General features: G+C 42.6%; 1 protein-coding gene across 1 annotated transcript in view; it reads right to left on the minus strand.

Moving 5' to 3' along the window:
• The window catches only part of lsamp (limbic system associated membrane protein), a 290511-nt gene that overhangs the window by 12174 nt on the left and 256086 nt on the right, over positions 1-22251 (minus strand). Inside the window, exons 5-6 of the mRNA XM_069676609.1 lie at positions 11107-11238; positions 9931-10051 (exon numbers count right to left, since the gene is read on the minus strand). Of these exons, the coding sequence (XP_069532710.1) occupies positions 9931-10051; positions 11107-11238 (253 nt within the window). The remainder of the gene's footprint in view (positions 1-9930; positions 10052-11106; positions 11239-22251) is intronic.

Below are 22251 nucleotides of genomic sequence, written 5' to 3' on the forward strand. Positions count from 1 at the left end.
AGCATCTAAAGTAGGTTATCAGTGCCAGGGAAAGTGACAGACCGGTTATGATTCAAGGCCGGTGATAAATGAAATCAAGTGCAGAGTCCTGCTGAGATTTGTAACTCGGAGATGATTGAAAAGGGTCCGGTGGCTGTGACAGGCATGCGTCAGCTGACAGAACAACAAACACATCTGTCTGTCATGTTAGCAAACAGCTCACTGGGGACTACATGAACATGGATGGAGAGATTTACAGCAGAGACAGCAGGAGCAAAATCCTGTTATATAAGATGCTTTCGTAGATAGACAATGATTGATTCTCAAGCCTTTAATACTGTCATAATTTACTAATTAAACATAAAGTTAATAAGAGCTTCTGTATAAAACTTTGACTGCTGCATAACAGATTTGCATGTGGTAACATTAGGGCTGCAATTTTACTTTAAGATTGGCCTTTGCCTTTATTGGATAGGACAGTGGACAGATTTGGAAATGTGTGAAGAGAGAGTGGGGATGACATGCAGCCAAGGGGCTGAGGATTGGAGCTGAACCCGGGGCTGCTGCACCAAAGGAAAGGCTGCACTATATTGGTAAAAACTGAAACTGTACCAGATACACGCAGAACGTTTTCATTAACATACAAATGTTTAACAATCATACTTTTTATTATTTGGGACTTTTTTTTCCCCAAAGATTTTTTTGCCTTTATTTGACAGGACAGCTGAAGAGAGACAGGAAATGTGGGGAGGAGAGAGTGGGGGGAGACATGCACCAAATGTTTAGCAGACCGGGAGTCAAACCTGCGATCAGTGCGCTGACTGACTGTAGCTTCTGGGCATGTGGCACCTGCTCTACCAACGGAGCCAAATCAGCTCCCCCGTTATTTGGGACTTTTACGTCTATTTTATCAAAACACCCCCCACACACACACTTTAGACTAGGGGGCTGCAGTTGTGTTACTTTTACGGTATGTCATCTACCATTTGTAACAGTGTTTCTACTGTATGTTTCATCAGAGTGATCAGCCCCGTGACAATAACTTCTTGAACAAAAGCTCACCATCTCCTACTTCTTGACGGCACACATAATTTCACACCGTGTGTGTGCGCTGCAGATGTAGCCGCTAAAAGTAAACACCCCGCAGCACGTCCGCTCCATGAATGGTGCGTTTATGTAGCTACAGCATTAACCATCAGCGGGACGAGGTGCCATTTATAATGGGAATACTCTCACTTATAAGCCACCGTGTGTTAGGCAGGTGACACACACAGACTCTGCAGCTCAGCAGTCAGTTCACTCTGTGCTCTGGTGAAGAGCTGCACCAATGATGACAGTGACACTGATGTCAGACAGACTATTCCTGTAGATTAATGATGGAAATATGAGAAACTGGCGAGTTTTCGTTCTGCACGGAGCGATAATAAAGTAACACCATGACGTGTTTCACTTAATTTGCATCATCACACATCTGCACACATTTTGGGGTCACTGCCACCCCTATTTATGGCCAGAAATCGAACTATCATTATCTAACTTTGAGACTCATCTTTGCTGTAGTTGCAGCCGGTGAAGATTGCAAAATAGCTGCTGCCATGACGCTTACGTGTCGCGCACGTTCGTCTGACGCTATGGTGCTCGCATCTCTCCAAAAAGGCTATAAGAGTGTTTTCGTGAAGGGGATGCGTGAGTGCGGATTTTTGGTGTTGACCATGACTAAAAGCAAGTAGCCTACCGGTCAAGGCTGTAAATAGATGAGGATGATCTGTGTTTATTTACTTCTAAAGTGCGCAACAAAGACGCAGACTAAAGTAAAGGTGATAATTTTGATTAGTTTATTTCTGAAAGCATATATGACAAGGATATATGGGGCACAACTGCTTTTATGTTCTTTCAGGGGAGGCTCACTTTGCCAGACTATGCCATACAGTGTCAGAAAGTTGTGAATTTTCCAGAGCCAAAAGTGATGTCTTTAAATTGCTTCTTTTGTCAAAGCAAGTATTCAATCAAAACCCAAGACTTTTCATTTCCTAAAATGTCTCACTGCTGCCAAACAAAAACAAAACAAAACACAAACTTGCACATAGACATTTTTACTGGAAAAATCACCGAAACGGCTAAGTCATAAAATATTTGGCGGCTATTTTCTTAAATAATTGTTGCAGATCTAGTTAACATTACAGAATCATTTTTAAAAAAACACAAGGCTGAAGGGGCATCCAATTTCCATAATGGACAGAAAGTAGGAAGGGACAAAAAGAGTGAGGGATATTCATGACATGGTGGTTTCTACTGTTACTAATTGGGTCCCAAAGCTTCATAGAGACTCTCAAACTCCAGTGAAGTCAGACATACTGAGAAGCTATGTTTCATTTATGTTTTGGAGTACGTTTCATCAGCAGAGTCGGTCCTTGCGGTTTTCATGCGGATAAACAGACAGACAGGCAGAGGGTTGATAAGCACAAGTTTAAGTGAGTAAAGCCTTTCTACTAAGAGGTGGAGAGAGGGGAGAGCAGTCCTGTTTGTGTTTCCCCAGCTTGTGCCAAACAGTTTGTTCGGACTGTGGAGTGTTTACTCTCTCAGTTTGGCTTGTTCCGGCAGGTGAGTGCTTTTTCAAACTTTAGGCAGCCGGTCTCGGTCCTGTTCCAAGAGAGCTGCAGGTTTGTTTGGGGTTACATCAACCGCCATTGGGAAATGAGTGTGAAACGGTGGATGTTGCCAAAAAAAGCGGGTCTGGACAATAAGGCAATGTTTCAGTTCAAATTTGTAGGGTTGTGTCATTATTAATAAAACATTTAAATACTGTAGTTGGGATACTGATACACATTTCACACTAACGTACCTCCCACGTTGAATTCGACAGGGGATTAGGGCGAACAATATCAAATAAATTGAAACTTCACAAAGAGAAATCTGACATCTTAGAGTAAAATAGAACACATGAAAGTTTAGTGTGTTTGTCAAATGAACGTTAGAGGAAGGGAATTAAGAAGGTTTAATTCAACAAAAGACCAAAGCTAAACAGCTCCAGTAAAACTTCACTGTACTTTGATTTAGAAATGATTAAAGAACTGTGTTTGATGCTGAAAGCACAGAGGTCCCTGCCTCCTCACTTTTCATGTGTTTTAACAATTGCCCCACAACCAGGTGAACTGTACATTTATTAGTTATTGGCAAAGATGTCAAGTCTAATGGTGAAACCACACCTCTGGTTCTTTCTGTGCCAGTGGAAGAGGGATTTGTGTTGACACATTAATTTAAAAAAAATGTGACCTCTGGGAAAATGGCTTGTTCAGATGAAATGGTGCGGGAGACTTTTCAAAGTGTAATGAACTTTGCAGCAGTTTGTTTAGTATTTTCCAAAAAGAAAAACATAGAAAGTGTTAATATTTGCACTTACTTTGTGTATGTGTCTGTTTTTTTGCACTGCATTGCCCACTTTTACCAGGAATTTTACTGTTTATGAAATAAAAATATACAGGGAAATACTTCATATTATCAGAGTTGCTTTGGAATATTTTTAGATTGAAAAGGTTGCGGCATTCCTAAATTTGGGAACAGTTGAAGTAGACAAAACTTTAAAAGGATTTTAAGGTAACGTGAAGCTGCCACCACCTTTGTTAACCCGGTCTGGTCCAGTGTCACAAGCAAAAGAGTATCACACACACACCGATAGAAATACAGAATAAAACACCTATAATATAAATGTATTAAAAATGCAACTGACACCCCAAAGCTGAAAGCCCCTCACAGAGATCAACAACTGACGAGCAAAGATGGTCCTCCTGCAGCCCTTTAATACGCAGCACTGCAGAACTACTCAGACTAAACTTAGCAACCGCCCTGGAAGAATCACTGCACTCAGTGTCGCTGCACAGCAATAAATACACAGCACACTAATGAGCAAAATGCACCGCAATCAATAAGGACCACTCCAACCTGTCGGCAGGTCAGAACACTTTCTACCAGTAGGGGGAGGCAGAGGGCCCCCTCAGCACACAGTGCTGTCTCATGATGAGCTAGTTACAGGATGTCAATTTTTGAAAACCTATCTTTATAATAAATCATATTTAACAAGACACTCCCTCTAAAGAAGAACAGAGGGCCCCCCTGGCTGTTCAATTGCCACCTTTGTATCCACCTCATCCTCCCCACCCCCTGACACAGGTGAAAGTCTTCAGTTATTAGGCGAGCGAGGATTCTTCCCTCAGGAGCGTCCACAGGGAGATAGAACCCTCCCCCACATTCCCTCACTACAATTCTATTGCGAGTTGCAGTTATTAGCAAGTTTGGCCAACTAGCTTAGTGCCGGTAAGCTAGCACTACTTTGGTGGTCGTTCAGTATTTTCAGTTGACATTGAAGACACCTTTGTCAGGGACACACGGGACGGGAAAGCGCAGTGTCGCACTGGGAAGCGCTGCCTACTTCATTTTGGGTGCCTAACCAAAAGGACCTTTTAAACAGGATGCACAAGCTAGCCCCCTGCAGCAATGGTACACAGGTTAATCTACAATAAACCATCCATCCATCTTATCCTGTTAAGAGTTGCAGGGAGGCTGGAGCCGAACCCTGCTGTCAGTGGGTGAGAGGCGGGGTACACCCTTGACAGGCTGTCAGTCAATCACACACAGAGAGAGACAACCGTTCACGCTCACATTCACATCTACGGGCAGATTTAGAATCACCAATTAGCCATTAATGTCTTTGGACTGTGGGGGGAAGTCTGAGTACCCGGAGATAACCCATGCATGCACCGAGAGAACTTGCAAACTCCACGCAGCTGGCACCTGCCAGCCAAACCTTCTTGTTGTGAGGTGACAGCGCTAACCACCACACCACCGTGCAGCCGCTATATAAATGATATGTATAAAACAAATGATACCATTCCAACAAAATATGCATCCCTTGTTTGCCAGCCCCATTTGTTTTTTAAGGGGGTAGGGGGTTACATGCAGCTAAGGGCCCAAGCCGCACTGAGCTTTAAATGCTATGCACACTAACAAGTGAACTTTTGGGAAACCTCTTGCCAACCAATTTGATTTCCTGCCCTGCATTTCCCTCCTCATTTTCCAGGAGTTTTATTTCCCCCGAATTTGTTCCCCAACAGGATGAAATTTCAAAATCTTCCCATGTTGTTTTCCAGTTTTTTAAATTGCCTACCTAATCCACATATTATTCAGTTGTGCCTTAACAGAGAGCAAGCTGAACGGGCACAAAAACACAGTGTCGCATCCGCTTTATTATGTCCCTTGTGTTGTGCTGCCTTTTGGCCTGAGACATGCAGCTTTGGCCTCAAACTCTCAGAACAAAGTCATGTGGGTACAGCCATCAAGCCATTATTGATCCCTCCCTGTAAAAGCTGTAAGGTAGGAACATTAACAAGTCAGCAAGAGACTTCCAACCAACTCATGGGGCTACTGTTATCTACCTTTTTGTAGCTCGGAAAAACTGCTGGCAAAATCAATAGTGTCCAGAAACAAATGACAACGCTGCTTCGGTCTACCCCTGTGTGCATTCTCTTGTTTAAAATGCTACAAAGAATATCTGGCACTGTTAATGTGCCAATCAAAATTGACTTGTGTTTTAGATGTTGATGAGGTTAACCTTATTAAAATGGAAACTACCATAGGAAAGCGGCAGCACCTTAACAATCAGACGAATAAGACACAGCAGGCTACAGTTCATGTGCTTTGATTCTTTGAGAGGGGACTTTAAAATTAACTAGCCAAGCGATGATAAATGATATTATTATGGTGCATTAACATTATCATCCAAGGAGAAAGGACAATAACACTTTCCACTGGCTCAGAGGGAGACGGGGGGCATTAATAGGCATATAGCCAAAATCCTCCAGGGGACAAAACAACTGAGATAGATGGAGCTTAGAAACAACAGATAATGCAAAATATTTCAACGCCCCATAAATCTCTCTTTTTTTAAGCACTAGCGTGATAGGCCTATTACTTTAGAGGCCATATCTGTGATAAAACTTGTGACACTTCACCAATATTTTCCTCCCAATCTTTAGCGAGTTTTTACTGCAGTAGTTTGGAGTGAAATTGCAGATCATGGAGCCCCTTGCATGTGCGATTTTCTCATCTTTACCTGATTCCATGTAAGCGCTTCCAATCCCAAATGAACTCAGGAGTTGAAGGAAAATCCCTCCAGTTATTAGACGACAAGTGTTGCGATAGTGGGACGCGGTTGTTATTGCCTTTGAATGTCATTACGCTTCGATCCTCTTAAAGTGTTTTTCCAGACACATGCACGACACTTGAATTGATAGCGTTCCAATGAACAGCTGTGTCTAGTCACACATTTGGCAATTTCACAGGGGACAGTACAGCGAGGGAAGCCTGATTTCCATTTCAGTGGAATAACTTGAGGTATGAGAAAAGGGTTTCTGGGATTCTCAATGACTACAGTTTATAAATGGCACACAGGAGAACACCCGATCTGTTCTCCTTTCCTTCAAGAATATCACATGCTAATGCTCCATTAACAATGCAATAACAGCCTAGCAAGTGATTAAGTGGGTGATTAGTCATTATCAAGCTACACAGATGATGTCATCAAATTAACATTAGGATGTGACAGTGGGACCACTGTGAGGGCAGATTCAACAAAGGGATCAAAGAGATCTATTATAACCACTGGGTGGAAATGAAAGGCAGCATGTCTGGCATGGAGAATGAAGTGATGAAGCTGTGGCCAAATTTAAAGGATGAGGAGGAGAAGTGTGTGGGAGGTTTTTGGCCCAGAACATTGAACACTCTGCCCTCTGAGGAACTTGAAGCTTTCCACCCTCCCGACCTCCTCCTAGCGTATCCAGTGTTTACAGCTCAGCTGACCTTGCCTAGTCCACAAACAGCTCCCATCAAGCGGGGAAGGCCCAGCAGAGACTGTACTTCCTCAGGAAGCTGATGCAGGCTCACACCTGCTGATCAACTTTTGTCGGGGCAAACCGGCCTACTGCAACACGGTGTGGTTTAGCAGCTGCACAGCAGAGTGCAGGTGGGTGAAGTCGGCGAAGCGGATGATTTGGACCACACTACCACCCTTCAGTGACTTAGATGCTGGCCGGCTCTATAGGAAAGCCAGCTGTATAATAGATTGTATTATAATACTTTTAAACTGTATTATAAACGACCTCACCCACCCTCTGTTCTCCTCTCCTCCCCCTAGAAAGAGATACCATCCATCCATCCATCCATTATGTATACCGCTTATACTGTTCAGGGTCGCAGAGGGGCTGAAGCCTATCCCAGCAGTCATTGGGCGAGAGGCGGGGTACACGCCGGACTGGTCGCCAGTCAATCACAGCACTGTCACTTAGAGACAGACAACCTTTCACGCTCACATTCACACCTACGGACAATTTTATAGTCACCAATGAACCTAACGAGCATGTCTTCGGACTGTGGGAGGAAGCCGGAGTACCCAGAGAACCCACGCATGCACGGGGGAGAACTCCTTACAGAAAGGCCCCTTACGTGCAAACCAGGATTTGGATCAGGTACCTTCTAGCTGTGAGGCGACAGCGCTAACCACTGCACCACCGTGGAGCCCAGAATACTGCTGTGTTTTTTCTGTGTTATAAAAACAATGAAGATCTATCCAAAGCAGACTTTTCCATGTCCTCTCATATGAAGTTTGCACAAGATGCATGCTCATACAGTGTTCACTAAGTAGTTGCACAGGGAGAAAACAATATTATCCACTAATTGCTCTTTAATACTGTAAACAGCAAAGCCTCTTTACAGCTGTCAGGGTCACGCCTAAGTAGATCCAATGTAAATCTCATTATTTTTTCTGTAAAGGCAACATAAATTTGCTTTGCTCTTTGCCTCGAGGTTAAATAATTTCTGCAACCTATCATAATGTGCATGTCGACAGCAGGACTCTATAACTGTAACTAATGAGTCTTCAGAGTGTTTCAGTACAGAATCCATCCAAGTACATAATAAGGTCTTTTAAAAGAACGCTACATCACAAACTTTCCCGAACTGTTGAGGTGCATATATACAGTAATTTACAGTCTGCATTGACTTTGTTGTTTCCAGTAATTAGACATGTAAGGGGGTGGGGTTACATCCTGGAAACATTACAGAGATCATTACGGTAATAAAGGGGCTTCAGAGCATGAGAGCGCCAGCTTTGGTGGATCAGATGATAGACTTGTTTGTGATAAGGAGGCTAATGGCCAGTGCTTAATGGCTTGTTTGATTGGTTGTATACAGCCTCTGTATTTCAGCTCACTATCTAAGCACTTGATTGGGCTGCAGCATAACAACAATGCAGAGCAAGCATCTTTAATAGTGTGTTAGTAGTATTTGATCTATAAGTGACAGTGCAGAGTGAACAATTCAATGTTTTGTTATCTCACACTGACCATTAGCAGCTTTACTTTTACTTCTTTATGGGGCGAGATTGGTTGATTATTAGAGGGTGTCACTTTTTAACATTTAAGTGTGGATGTCTGTGAACGTTCTCCGTCATCCAGGTCATTGTCAATCAAAGTTTATTCCAAAAGGAGGCTAGAAATATAAACCTCTGTGGGTGAGTTGTTTACCTCAGCTATTATAAGATAATCCTTTATTGATCCCCAGGGGGGAAATTCTGCAAATACGTGCGCCGCCCGGGAATCGAACCCAAGTTGCAAGAATGGGGATCTTGCATGATACCACTACACCAGCAGCGCACCTGGACCTAGTATCACAGAGGGCCTTTAACATCCTCCAGCATTTGTGGGTAGTTAGGTAAACACTGTATATGGTGGTGTCTGGTTTGTTAGGACAGGTGAGAACACGCATTCGAACTCCCCTTCCAAATGAACCACGGCCCGGTTCCAAACCAACACACTGTGCATTGTGGGTTGATAATAGATGTTGACACTTGCAGAGACAGCCATGTAGCCAGGCAGCAAAATGAGTAGAGGACATATGTGGGAGAAATTCGGACCAATCAGAAAGCTGTTTCCTCGCGCATCAAAACGTTTGGTCCGCTGGTGAAAGCTGCCGTGTGAACACAAACCGAACTCAAGGTAAAATGACAATTTGGTCTTTGCTTCGGACGAAACAAACTTAAGGGCAGCCTTAGGCCCCCACCTCTGCTAACTTTTACAAAGATGGCCTCCTTCACACCTCTTTCAAACCAGTGGTCGTCTGGTCGGCCAGGATTTGAACTTGGTTTCTTTTTTTCTTAAGATGTAGGTGGACAGCTCAGTCCTGACATGAGGAGCTGGCTCTCCTATGTTGGTTGGTTGGTTTGTTTCCCCAATGTATTGGTCTGAGCATTCCTCATTGCAAGCATGCTATTTGTGGCTGGGTCCTTTGGGAAAAACCCAATCGGCAACCGTCCAGTGTTGAAAAATGAAGCCAATGCGGAAGTGCAAAAAACTGCAGTTCCTCGAGTGGGAACCAGAAAACAAGAAATAATATACTGACAGCAAAAAAAGATGTTTACAGCCTGGTCCAAAAATGGTTTTGTTATAACTATTTTTACTATTAGTACGGGGGGTGAGTCACTTGAGTGAGGTGGGAGCTGCTGACACACAGACACACAGTCACTGAACTTTACTTTGCCTTGTCTGTCATTTGCAGTCAGTCACCACCACCAACAGAATCTCCTCTGTGGGAAACCCAAAGCTAAACTTGCTCATTCACAAGCTAAGTAGCCACAGACTGTTTAGCTATGTTATAACTTGGTGTTTGCCAACCCCTCTGTCCTCTGCAGCACCACCCTCTCATCCAAATATGCCTTCAGGCTCAAGTAAACCAACATGGTGGCGGCCATATTTCGGCTTCATTTACTCAGTTGAGCAACCAATTGGTGACGTCACGGTGGCTATGTTCATTATTTATACAGCATGTAACAAACCTATGTCTTTGCGTGTTAGTTGAAAATGTGTGGAGTGTGGAGTGATAGTGTCACTGTGTGCACAATCTTACCTTTTTTCGTCTCTGTACCACTCAAACTCTGGTGTGGGCACAGCGGTGGCGTCACACTGCAGTGTCCCCATGCGGCCCACCTGAGTCTCCGAGCTCTGGGTTTTCTTTATTGTGGGAGGGTCTGCAGAGTCACACAAGGTAGACACGAGTTACATCTTAAACCAACTCTTTACAATTCATTTCATGTGGCACTTGTGCCATCTCTGTTTTTCTTTGAAACTTCTTTTCCTTTTCCTGAGAAATGCATTCATATTATTCTGTCAGGTATGCCTGAATAGAGTCATTCATATAAGCCTGGGACCGAAGAAAAGCCCTTTCATATGATGACAAATGCTCTGTATGGAATATGACTGATACAAGCAAGCCAACAAACAAACAACAAACAGAAAGAGCCAATCCTGGATAAGCTCAGGAAATGAAAGTTTCTTCTACATCAGACATTCTTTGGTGTTAAGTTTCTTTTAGTTAAAGCACTTCAAGCCAAAGGAACAAATGTAAAATAGATTACCCTGGGCTTTACTTATATAACTGACTTATTACTTAAGAAATAATCAATAATTAAACTTCAAATTCATCAACTTTATTAACATGAATCATAAATGCAAAATGATTTCTACACACAACCGAGGCCAGAAAAATGTCCGATGTGGATTAATGCCCGTTTTCCATTTGGGATTAAACACCAAGAAGTGCTTTAATATAGAAGTCTTTATCGTTTAATTCAGGCAGTCAGACTTGGCTAAAGTACCGCTCGGGCAAACAGCCATGTGCGATTTGTTCGGATCAAAGAAAATTCCACAACTCCTCAGGGGTGGGAGTTGGTTTGAGATGTCTCACGAGTTGTTCATCAGTCCTTTGCAGCCAACGTATGTATTACACTCATCAAAACCACCATGCACCCCTGAGAAGATGTAATTAGGTGATCTTGTTTGGAAGTACCTCTTAAATGGCGACGTTGTACGTGAGAACTACAATCACACGCCGGTTGCAATCAAAGTAAGAGAGCTTACAGTTTCTATGTGGATTCATCTCAATTGAAGTGTGCTCCAGAACTTTCTAGATACAGCCTTCCCTCCCTGCTTGACATGCTTATTATCTTTTCAGTTGTCCGGAAATGTTTAGCAGGAAACCTGGTGAGAATATCGAGCTCTGTGTTCGGTTTGTCGTTATACTTACAGTTGACGACCACGTTGACGTATTTGACATCAGGCGTGGCGACGTCATTGCTGGCCTTGCATTCGTAGCGACCCGCTTGGTTTCGCATTATACCTATAATGTCCAGGTACTCTTCTCCGTCCAACGGCTCTGCTGCAGGTGATGGAAAGTGAAGGAGGCAAGAGGGAGAGGAAAAAGAGACACAAAAGAAAGGTTAATTATGAAGCTCGCTCCAAGATTGATTAAATGTCCTTTTAATTTCAACTCTTAGTTTCGTAAATTGACAGTTTTTCTGATGCTTGGTCATGTTGAACATCTACCAAATGCAACTCAAAGCGCTTTGACACTATTGTCACATTCACTTTTTCACGCTCACATTCACTCACTGATGGCCTAAGTGCCAGTCTCCAATCAGATCTATGCCCATTCATACCCGATGGCTATGCTGCCGGGAGCAATTTGGGGTTCAGTGTCTTGCCCAAGGACACTTCGACATGTGACTGTAGCAGTCAGGGATTGAACTCTCCAACCTTCTGATTTGAGAGACGATCTGTATGCATTTATGTTCCATGAATGCATGTTACGAACTATATATCCTCCCAGGAATTTGAGCTCCCTTGTCCTTTCTGTTCTGTCGGTGTCATTGTAGCCATTGTGTTATCTGTTGTTGTTTGCTCGTCTCCATCAATCTCTCTTTTTCTGCTTCTGCCTCTACACCTCTTTTCAGCCTCCAGGTCGAGGCAGATGGCTGTTCAACATGAGTCAGGTCCTGCTCGAGGTTTCTGCCTGTTAAAAGGACGTTTTTTTCTTGCCACTGCTGCCAAATGTTGCCATTTGATTCTGGATCATGTTAGGTCTCTGTAAATAGTATAACAAAGGTTATAGTCTAGACCCTCTTTGTGATTTGGAGCTATTTTAATGAAAATTTATTGATTCCAGAAATCAGCCTTTTCTGTTTTTAGCAAGCGTTAAATGAGACGATTGATAAACAGCCGGTTAACATAGCTTAGCATACTAGCGAGCAGCTATCCTGGGTCTTTTGAAAAGTTAAAATAATGCCTAAAGATAAATAAAATACATGCCTCTGTGTGTAATGCATGCAAAAACAGACATCTATAAGCATTCAATTGTGGTTGTGTGGAAGGGATGTAAAAAGTTACGTGTTGGATTATTTCTTGGCAGGGTGTAGCTACCTTTCTGGGATGTCCACTGTTGCTTTGCAACATTACAGTGATGACATGACTCCAGGCAGAAATTGTCAGTTTGGAAAGCAAAAAGCTGCATGGAGTATACACTAGTTGTGTCCCAATTTTAGGTGCTGCATCCTTCAAAAGACATATTCAGAGGCAGAGCGCGTCACAGCGGCGCGTCAAAGGCTGTCCCATTTCAAAGGCTCCTTCAGACGCATTTGCGATCCTCCGTCTCCCGGGACACGAAAGGATCCATCTGGTGCATCCTTCGTGGCTGAACGTATCCCAAGATTCATTGCGCGCAAATTCAAACAAGATGTTGGACTCTTAAGTGGCAGAGGAATATGAATTCCTATGAATTTAAATTTACAAGTTTTTGGTTTCAACTCAGTTGAATAGCTAAAGATACAAATGTGAAAAAAATGAAAGAGACATTTAAACAAATCATCTTTAAACTAATAGGTCAAGTTACATGACGTTAGATATGATGCATAGTTATCCAGCTAGCTACCTGTTGCTAGGCAACAGGAGCCCTGTTTGGTGATGCAAGAGTGAGAGGAATGCTGTGTTCGAAATGCCGTACTGTACTAGCAGTTTGTACTGATATGGCCAAAATGTAGTATGCAGTATGCCAAAAATACCCGGATGTCGTACTGATTCGGAGACAATCTCCAGGGGGTGCTATAGCTAAAGAGCTGGCGTAGCATACTGCTAAATTCATTTGAAAAGCTCCTCCATACTACATACTACTGCTGAATGCAGTATATGGCAGGTAGTACAAAGTATGTAGTATATAGTACGGCATTTTAAACACAGCTTAAGAGTGGGATCAGCCGGTGACGCAAACAAGAAATCCTCTGTAGACCAGACCGTCTCATTTTATTTCGACCTTAGCAGTTTACACAGGCTACGAATGACTCATCCTTTGTAGTCTGGATTCTTCGAAGGATGCAGCCCTTGAATTGAGACACAGCTACTGCATGCACTTTGTTTGGACACACTCAGAGAGATTTACCACAAGCAGGTTCACATTCACCTTCAAACTAAGGATGCTTAATGTTTTGTCTGATATCTTGCCTCTGCTGTAGAAACTTTCCATTTTAACTTTTGAATTATAGTCTGCATTGTCGCAGTGCATTACTAAACCTTGCATCCCCGGAGTCTACTGCTATTATTTTGCCACCCACGTCAGCTTGGCGTGGCCACCATTAGCGCGGAGGACATGAAGACACTCTATTAAAGAGGAAGCAAAATGGCCAGTCTAATTAAGATTTCAGATTGACTCAGAAATTTCAGAGGCATGTAGAGACACAAAAAGGAATGTGAATTATTATTTTTTTAAGTGTCAGTGCTTGAAACAAAGTGGTACTAATGACGTGAGGTGTGACCATGAGGGCAAGAGTGTTAATTGCTGCTCTGGATGGTCAAACTCAAAGACGGGGTAAAAACCTGGCTTCATAGAGATGAGGTATGCGCTATAATTGTTTGGATAGGGATAAAAGTGCCTCCTTTGGTTATTCCCTCTTTAAAAGGTATCCAAAAGTCACTAGAGTAATAATGTCAAAGACATAAAAAAGAGTGCTTTAAAGTGCTCTTTTCTCTCTTTGGCAAATCGCTGTGTGAAGTACGTGTGCTGCAGGACACACGTTTATATTCCAGCATGACAAAGGTTTAAGAGGAGGAGGTTTCTGACGCTGCTCAACCACCCAACAAGCTCTTGTGTCGAAGCACGCCGGCACCTTAAAGTCCCTTGAAACGTATTTATGATTAAGGGCTAAATAAATAAGGCAATTTGAACTACAGCATGCTTTTCGCAACAGAGGTAATTAAAATTCAGTCAGGTCATGCAGAAAAACCCACATTGCCTCCTCAACCGAGAGTGCATTTAACATTCAGCAACTTGCTAAGCTGACTTTTATTAGTCCTTTGTCTGAAAGCTTCAATTAACCGAGGAATAATATCTCTGCAAATGTCAGACAAAACATCTGAACGCAGCGCGAGAAAAACCGCAGAGACTATCAGACAGATATCCGGCTAATTGTTTAATGAGCAATCCAGCTAATTAGCCATGTAAGGAACACAGCGTCTCGGAGTCTCATTAGCAAAGACGCCACGTCTTATTACAGATCTTCGGGTGGGTCAGGAGGAAGAAATGACAAATACTTTGATGCGCTGCTAAGTTAATTGCATGTCAGCTTTCAACACTTCTGAATGCAGCATTGGTGTGAAGCACCTGAAATATCATGTGAAATCAATCTATTATTTGGTGGATGTTGTGTGAAACTCTGCAATTAATTCGATGTGATAATTAATGCTGCATACCGAGTGTTAACATTCAACCCACATTCTCTTTTCACCTGCTGGAAAATGAAATTATCGGAAAATGTGTTGCAGCTTAATAAGGAATCATCTGCTCGTCGCCGGCGTGGTGACGGTGCAGATCTCAGGGTATTTCTCAGAAAGACACAATTATCTGCGCTGAATGAGCGAGGGACTCTCCGAGGACCCCGGAAAATGTAATAACAACAATAACATCGACTGATACTTCCCTTAATCTAAGAAAATAAGGACTGATGGAATCTTGGCGGTGGAAATAAATTGCACAGAGGAGATCTCAGGGGGTTGCACGGTGAAAGTGCACTGTTTGTAACAACAGTAAATGTCAGGCAGCCTGCAGGCTCTATGGGGCCAAAGCGCTGGACCTGGGAAATGAGCCGGTGAGTTGAAAGAGGTAAGTTGAAAAATAGCTGTTCTTCTTTTGTGAATGCATAAGTCCATTTCACACATGCACTGAAACAGGAACATGTTTTTCCAGGTGGGCTGCATGTGCGAACGCTGTGTCACCTCGACTTTATGCAGACCTTTTTCATGCCAGCCTCCGAGCAAAATGTCCGCAAGAAATCGGGGTGAGCTGATGTATGAACGCAGCAGGCAATAAATGGAAATGGACTGTAGTTATATAGCGCTTTTCTTGTGACCACTCAAAGCACTTTTACACTACATGTCACATTCACCCTTTCACACACACACACACACACATTCATACTGATGGCAGAGGCTGCTACGTAAAGTGCCCAACTGTCAATCAGTCATTACATTTACACACTGATGGCTATTTGGGGTTCAGTGTCTTACCCAACAACATTTCGACACATAGAGGCCATGTCTACATGTATGTGGTGTGCGTTTTAGGTCTCTGAAAACGGATCTTTTGTAAAACTCCACCCTGACTTTTAGAAACTCGAAAACTTAGAGATGTGTGGATGGGGTAAACAGTGTTTTTGTCTCGTGACGTCAGGCTGTGCGCCGTTACCTCCTTTCTGAGGTGTCAGAAATGGGACGATGTTCCTTGCAAAAGGACGGACATGACAAACACAGTGATGCGCACTTGCTGACTTGTTTTATTTTGGACGGGGATTTTTTTTATAATGGTGCTTGTGTGGAGGGGGGGTTTTTTTTGGAAACAAATGAGGGAAAATCTCCCATGTACGTGTAGACGTGGCCTGAGTGAGCTAGGGATTGAACCACCAACCTTCCGAGTGCAAGATGACCGACTACCGCTGAGCCACAGCCGCCCTCAATAATACTAATAATCAGGAACGTTCACCACGAGCGAGTGGGCGGGGTGATGACGTTTATATCATGAAATTGGTGTGAAACCAGCACCAAAATCTATGATCACATCACTCCTGTTTAAGCCTCTTTACACTGGCTCCCAGTATGTTTCAGAATAGATTTGAAGACGTTACTGATTACTTTCAAAGCTCTCCATGGCTCTATCTCAGAGCTGTTAGTGTCACGGAATCACAGCACACGAGGGAACCTGGACCCATTCGCAGATAGAGACCAGGCAGGACGGCAGGCAGATGCGAAAATAAGAGATGATAATGACAGAAACAAAATAAAAACAGGCTTCCAAGCCAAGAGTCAAAAAATAGAACAGACTAGGATTCACCATCAGCGAAAACAAACAAACACAATGAACTCGAAAAGAACAAAGAGAACCGGCTTGCTATATGCTGCTGAGCTGAAAACGAACAACAGGTGTGTGGATAGGAGAATCCTGGCTGGTCAGCAGGTGAAATTAATGAGGGCAATCTAACCAAAGGAAAACACGCAAGGGCAGGAAGTAAAACAAGTCATGAAACACATGGAACCAAAACTTTCAACATAAAACGCTAAATCCAAACTCAGGACTGTGACAGTTAGTACTACACGAGCCGACACGTGAGCCGAGATCTCTGTGTGTTATAAATGCCAGGCTGAAGACTAAAGGGGGCAGAGCGTTTGCTGTGACGGCTCTGAAGCTCTGGAACGACCTGCCCGAGGACATCAGGCAGCTGAGTCAGTGATCTCTTAAATCCCTTCTTAAAAACAGACTTTTACAGGCAAGCCTTTCCTCAGTTTACTCTAATTTTATTTTTTCAAAACAATCTTTGAAATGATTTGTCTTAAACAAATTTATCCATGAATCTATATAATACCCAACAGATTAAGCAGAGGTGGGAGGCAGAACGAACATGACCATATCACTGGATACCTGGAGGAAGGCGTGCACTGAGGCACATCTAGCTACATATTCAAACACATGGAGAGAATTTAAATGGAAACTAATAACTAGATTCTTCAGAACACCAGAAATAGTATCCAAGATGGGCTGCGGGACGCGTTCATTTTCATTGGGAAGATGAGTCTTCACAATGCTGGCGGGACATGCATGTATCTCGCGTGCCTCATGCACCAAAAATGGAGACGAGGAGGCTCGTGCTGTTCTCCGCCGAAATACACGCTGAAAATTAACTGTGATGAGTCCTACTGATATCTGACAGCAATGTTAACATCTCTTCACACACAGACATGGAGAGTTTAGAAGGTCAACACTTCGGGTATGCTTTTTCAAAGTAAAAGCCCGATCTCGAAGTGTGACTCCCCTCGTTAGTGTTGCCCAGGCCGTTATGTCGTTATTTTTTGTAACATTATTTGGCTCTGAAAGTACTGTCACTCACTCACTGAGCTGGGCTGACCCCGGCGGTTTCCTGTCCTAGATTTATCAATAAAATGAGATTTGTTTCCCAGTGGTGCCCACACCTCCAACCTATCACTTTTAAATTCTCTCTGTGCACACATTGCGTGCTATACTGTCTTAGATTAAATGTTGCACCTATATTTTGACCTATTCTTTTATACTTAAGGGTGGACAATTCTAATTGTAATTTCATATAATGTGTGAAAACTGCTAAAGACAGCTGAAATAAGAAAAAGAAAGTCACTGTATGAAAATGTATACATTGTTATTGGATGTAAAAAATATTTTTTATTTCTAATATTGGCTTTCGCTTATGATTCTATGACCTGCCTGTTATATTTTGCTGCCTTTGTGAAGCACTTTGTAACTTGAAGAAGAAGAATCATTTACAAGAAGACAATAGGAAAGATGGATGCAAATTGAAGAGATTCTGGAGCTTCTAGCTGTGGGGGCAGACGTCAAAATTGTCCGCCAGTTGTGGAGACCGCAGTGTACTTTTTACCTCATGTACTGCCTCATGAGACCCCCCAAATCTCCCCCTGTCTGACAGGTAAAATCTCCTGCTGTTAGGGACATGTGTGAAAGGGCAATCTGGAAAATGTCAGGGGCAGACTATCTTTAAATTTACTGGAACTTGTCAGGAGTGCATGTGGGAAAAGAAATGCTTTTTCATGCCTTTCGTAACAACACCCCGAAAAACATCAGTCTGACTTTCACAGATGCCAAAAGCTAAAGCGCCGAATACCAAACAGCCGAGTCTGGCCTCAATGTTTGAAACATGAAGAGAAAAACAAGCAAATGATCCAAATCAAGTGTATGATGGAGATGGAGGTCAGACGATACAGTATTATTTCAAACTGATTGAAAGATCAGTGGAGATCATGATCAAAGTCTAAACCTGATCATATTCGGCACTCCCTGGACGAACTGCCAGACTAACTTGATTGGAGGGGTATGATTGAAAATCTGTTGCCATGGAAATTCTATTGAAGCTCAATCTCTTCTTCAGCCCTTTGGTTTGGTGCTGGATAAAAAAAAAAGAAAGAGAGAGAGAGAGAGAACCAGGTGACTGCAAAGATCAAAGACCGGAGACGTGAGGGGAGAGGAAAGAAGAGAATTTAAATGAGCGATGAGAGAAAGTGGCTCGGCTCGGTTCTCTTTTTTCAAAGCAGCAATTAACGGTCGGTAATCTCACCTGGTGTGTTTAAAGAGCAGCTCAATAATGAAGTATGAATGCGGCGTGATGTATTGTCTAAAGAAACAATTGATTACAACACGACATTTCGCATGCTTTGTCCGCAGCCTCAGGAGAATACCGCTTATAGAACACGAGCTGTGTTTCACGTGTTATCTCTTTAATGAAGCTTAATTAAGACTGATTGGTTAATCCCCTCCAGAGGCGATTGATTAGAGGGAGTCGTATATGTGTGCCTGTGTGGAGGCGCCACCTCTCTATAGTAAGTGTGAAACGTGTAGCGTGAATCGTGGTGAAGACACTTTGCCCTGAAGGCTTTCCAGGGAGCACTGAGAACGTTGGCTGACTCAAAGTGTGAACATTAGGAAAGCCCCGTGAATCCTGACATTAAACTTGTTTTATACCATCACATTTCTATGCTAATCTGGAAGGAAGGAGGGAGAGTGGGTGACAGAGAGGAGAAGGGTAGATTAAATAAGGGAGGACAGGGAGTGAGCGGGCTTTTTTCCCCTGGATTTCACACACACATAAAATCGTGCATAATGGCAATTCTCACATGCTTAGCAGGTACATAAGCTGTGTCTCAATTCAGAGGGGTGCGGTCAACAGAGGATTTCCTGTTTGCATCACCAGTTGTTCCAACTCTTAACCTCGTCACCAAACGTGGCTCTTATCACCTATCAAGAGGTAACTAGCGGGCAAACTAGCTATCATAATGAACGTCATAGCTTAACCTGTTATTTTAAAGATAATTTGGTTCAAGGCCTCTTTCGTTATGTTTAAACCTGTATGAGTTCAAACCAAACACTTTTACATTTAAAGTGTATTCCTCTGTCACTTAAGAGTCCGCCGTCTCTTTTGAATTGGCGTGCAATGAATTACTCATTATTGGTTTATTCTCAGGGACAATGCATGCTAATCAACATCACTGTAAAAGTGCCACTGTTAATTTTCAACTGATGTCCCTCGGCCTGATGTAAATTTGACCATTAAAACAAATAAAACACACGACATATAAAAAACATAACAGGAAAGGCAAAACGTGAACAGCTAAGCAGGCTAAAAAAGCTTGGGACAAGTGGGGAGCATCACGCAAAGTAGGACATATAAGCAACATCTCGGGATACGCTGAGGATGACGCATTTGTCGGCTGCAGCTGAAGGAGCCTTTGAAAAGGGACAGCCTTCGACGCTCCGCTGTGACGCAATCTGCCTTCAAATACAGCCTTCAAAGGATGCAGCCCCTGAATTGGGACACATCTAATGTGCACCATTTAGCGTACTAGCATCATTACTTTTCCTTATTAGCAGCTAAGGCTAAAGGATATAATCAATGATGAATGTGTTTGGTCATGAACCAAAAGAATTGAACAAATAAAAATTTGACAAGATGGCACAAGATAAAACATCAGGGGAAGACCATAGACCTATATCAGGATTCCTCCTCTGAGCACCATGAATATCAGTAAAATGTCATAGCGATAGCCCTTTAGATAATTCAATAAAACCAATCGTGTTGCCAGAAAGTGCTCAAAATGGGTCTGTATAGTCACAATCTTCACTTTTACTCTTTGGTGTACTATTTATTTCTTTTCCCTCTCTATATCAAGCTCTCTGCATGGTCAGAATGGCTCTAAATCAACCGAAATAGGACTTTTCTCTGTCTAATGGTTAAAATTCCTGTTGGCCTTTATCAGTTTGTCTGTGGCAGGATGTGTTCATCAAAATCCACAGAGGCTGTTGGAGCCAAAATGTGGATTTTAGATTTGTTCATTTTATCCTGCATGAGCCTGCTGTACTTGTGGCTGGCAGGCAGTGTTAGTGGAAAGGCTGGAAAACCAGGATTCAGATTTCTCAGTTGCAAGCCGGCCACTCAAAAGAAAAATGATCATAGGAGGGGAAACTGGCTCTCCTCACAGCCTTCATCGTGACAAAAACAGACCAACCAGTCTGCGCTTTCCCCTCACCTCTTATACCCTGTTACCTGCTTCCTTCTACCAATCAGGTTGGAGCTCTGTAATCAGTGCCAAGTTGCTTCAGGTGGAGTCAATCACCCCTCACCTGTTGTTCAACGAGACTGTCATGTTTTTACAAAAATTCAAATCAAAATGTACCTTCATTACAGGTCGAACCCAAACACATATTATTAAAGAAGTAAATAAAGTCAACATTTCCTTTTTCAAATTTAATCAGAAAAAACAAAGTTTAGTTCAGTATAAAAATAATATTAACTAAAATTAATTATTTGAAGAACACATTTATCCACAAACATATATAATGCACCTTGAACAATGAGTGAGAGGAATGTGCACCTTCCTCTTGGCCTTAATGATTTAGTTTATTTAAGGTTGTTTGCTTGACAATCTAGCAAAGGAGACTAAAGGCTCCTTGACATTTCTCATCCACTCTCCCTTAGCAAAAAAAATCAGCAATGAGGTTTGTCTTACCTGGACAATGCTTAAAGAGGGGGTATTATGCTGTTTCACATTTTAAGACATATATATAATGTTACAATGTTGGATGTCCATACTAAACATGGGTGAAGTTTCAAGTCTGTAGGTAAGAGTATGTTAGAGTAATCCGCAGGCTTCTCAGCTCAGTTTGCAGGCTGCTGTGAATGCCAGGTTTTAGTTTTTTCTACATGCTGCACTTTGTGACGTCACAAAGTGCAGCCTCAGCAGGCTTCGGCGAGCTGGCCGATTGGAAGAAAGTGGCGTTATAGTGGCGGGGCTTCGGAAAGGGACAGAGCTGACTGAGACGTTTCAGTAAGAGGCAGCATGAGGGCCTGCACAGAGCGCCAGTGTGAGAAAAATTGAGTTTTTTAACTGTAAATTATTCTAAGCTACTCCACAGTTATCACAGAGTGAAATATGAAGCTTGAAATGAGCATAATACCCCCCCTTTAATTGTGAACTGTTAAGGCTGGAGTGGCGAGACATGACCGCAGGATCTGGGCATTCTGGTGTTGCATTGAATTGAGCAAGTCACATAGACTGTTGTGTGTTTATATGCATGTAACTCTGGCATGAAATACCGTATGGAACCTGTATTTAGGTTGTGCATAAAGCCAGCTCCAGGTGATTGCAAGCAGATGTGTGAATTTAAAGGCATACAGTTTTTGACCGTGTCAGCAAGTGAGAAAGTGAATATGTTGGTATGAATATGAGCTTAACTATCAATAAATGGTTGCCAAATTGAAAGTGAAAAATCAACTGGACATTGTTTTATGGATTTGCCAAGAACATGCATGAGGAACTTGACCCAATTCACCTCAGTGGCTTACTTAAACAAATGTAGTTTTACTGAAGGAAGTCATTGCAGAGGCTGCTACACTGACAATGGAAACTGCTTGCACCTGCATAGGCTTTGCGCTGTTCTATTCTATGCATGGCTATACTGTTCAAAAGGTAAAAACGGCATACAACAGTTAAGTATTGTGTGAAAAAATAAAAAAAAGTTGAAAATGAGTACTCTAAAATTAACTCCTTGTGGTAGCGGAGGCGATGCGATGCAAGCAGAGCAATGCGGTTTCACATTTCACATTAAAATAAATCAAATCAATGCATCCCTATATCCAAAATGAGCTAGTTAATAATTCAGCACCAGCTAATATAGCCTATGCTTCCAAAGCCTGCATAAGCAAGTGCGTTATCACTTGGCAAAAACAATATGCACACAGTGAAGCTGGCACGCCACCAGTTACCTCAAAATACCTCAAAGCTGAAAATGATGTTTGCCTGGTGCTATGAGCACAAA

This window comes from Semicossyphus pulcher, unplaced genomic scaffold (assembly GCF_022749685.1).
Source record: "Semicossyphus pulcher isolate SPU_LCO1_2020_fin unplaced genomic scaffold, fSemPul1.0.p SCAF_26, whole genome shotgun sequence".
Lineage (NCBI taxonomy): Eukaryota > Metazoa > Chordata > Actinopteri > Labriformes > Labridae > Semicossyphus > Semicossyphus pulcher.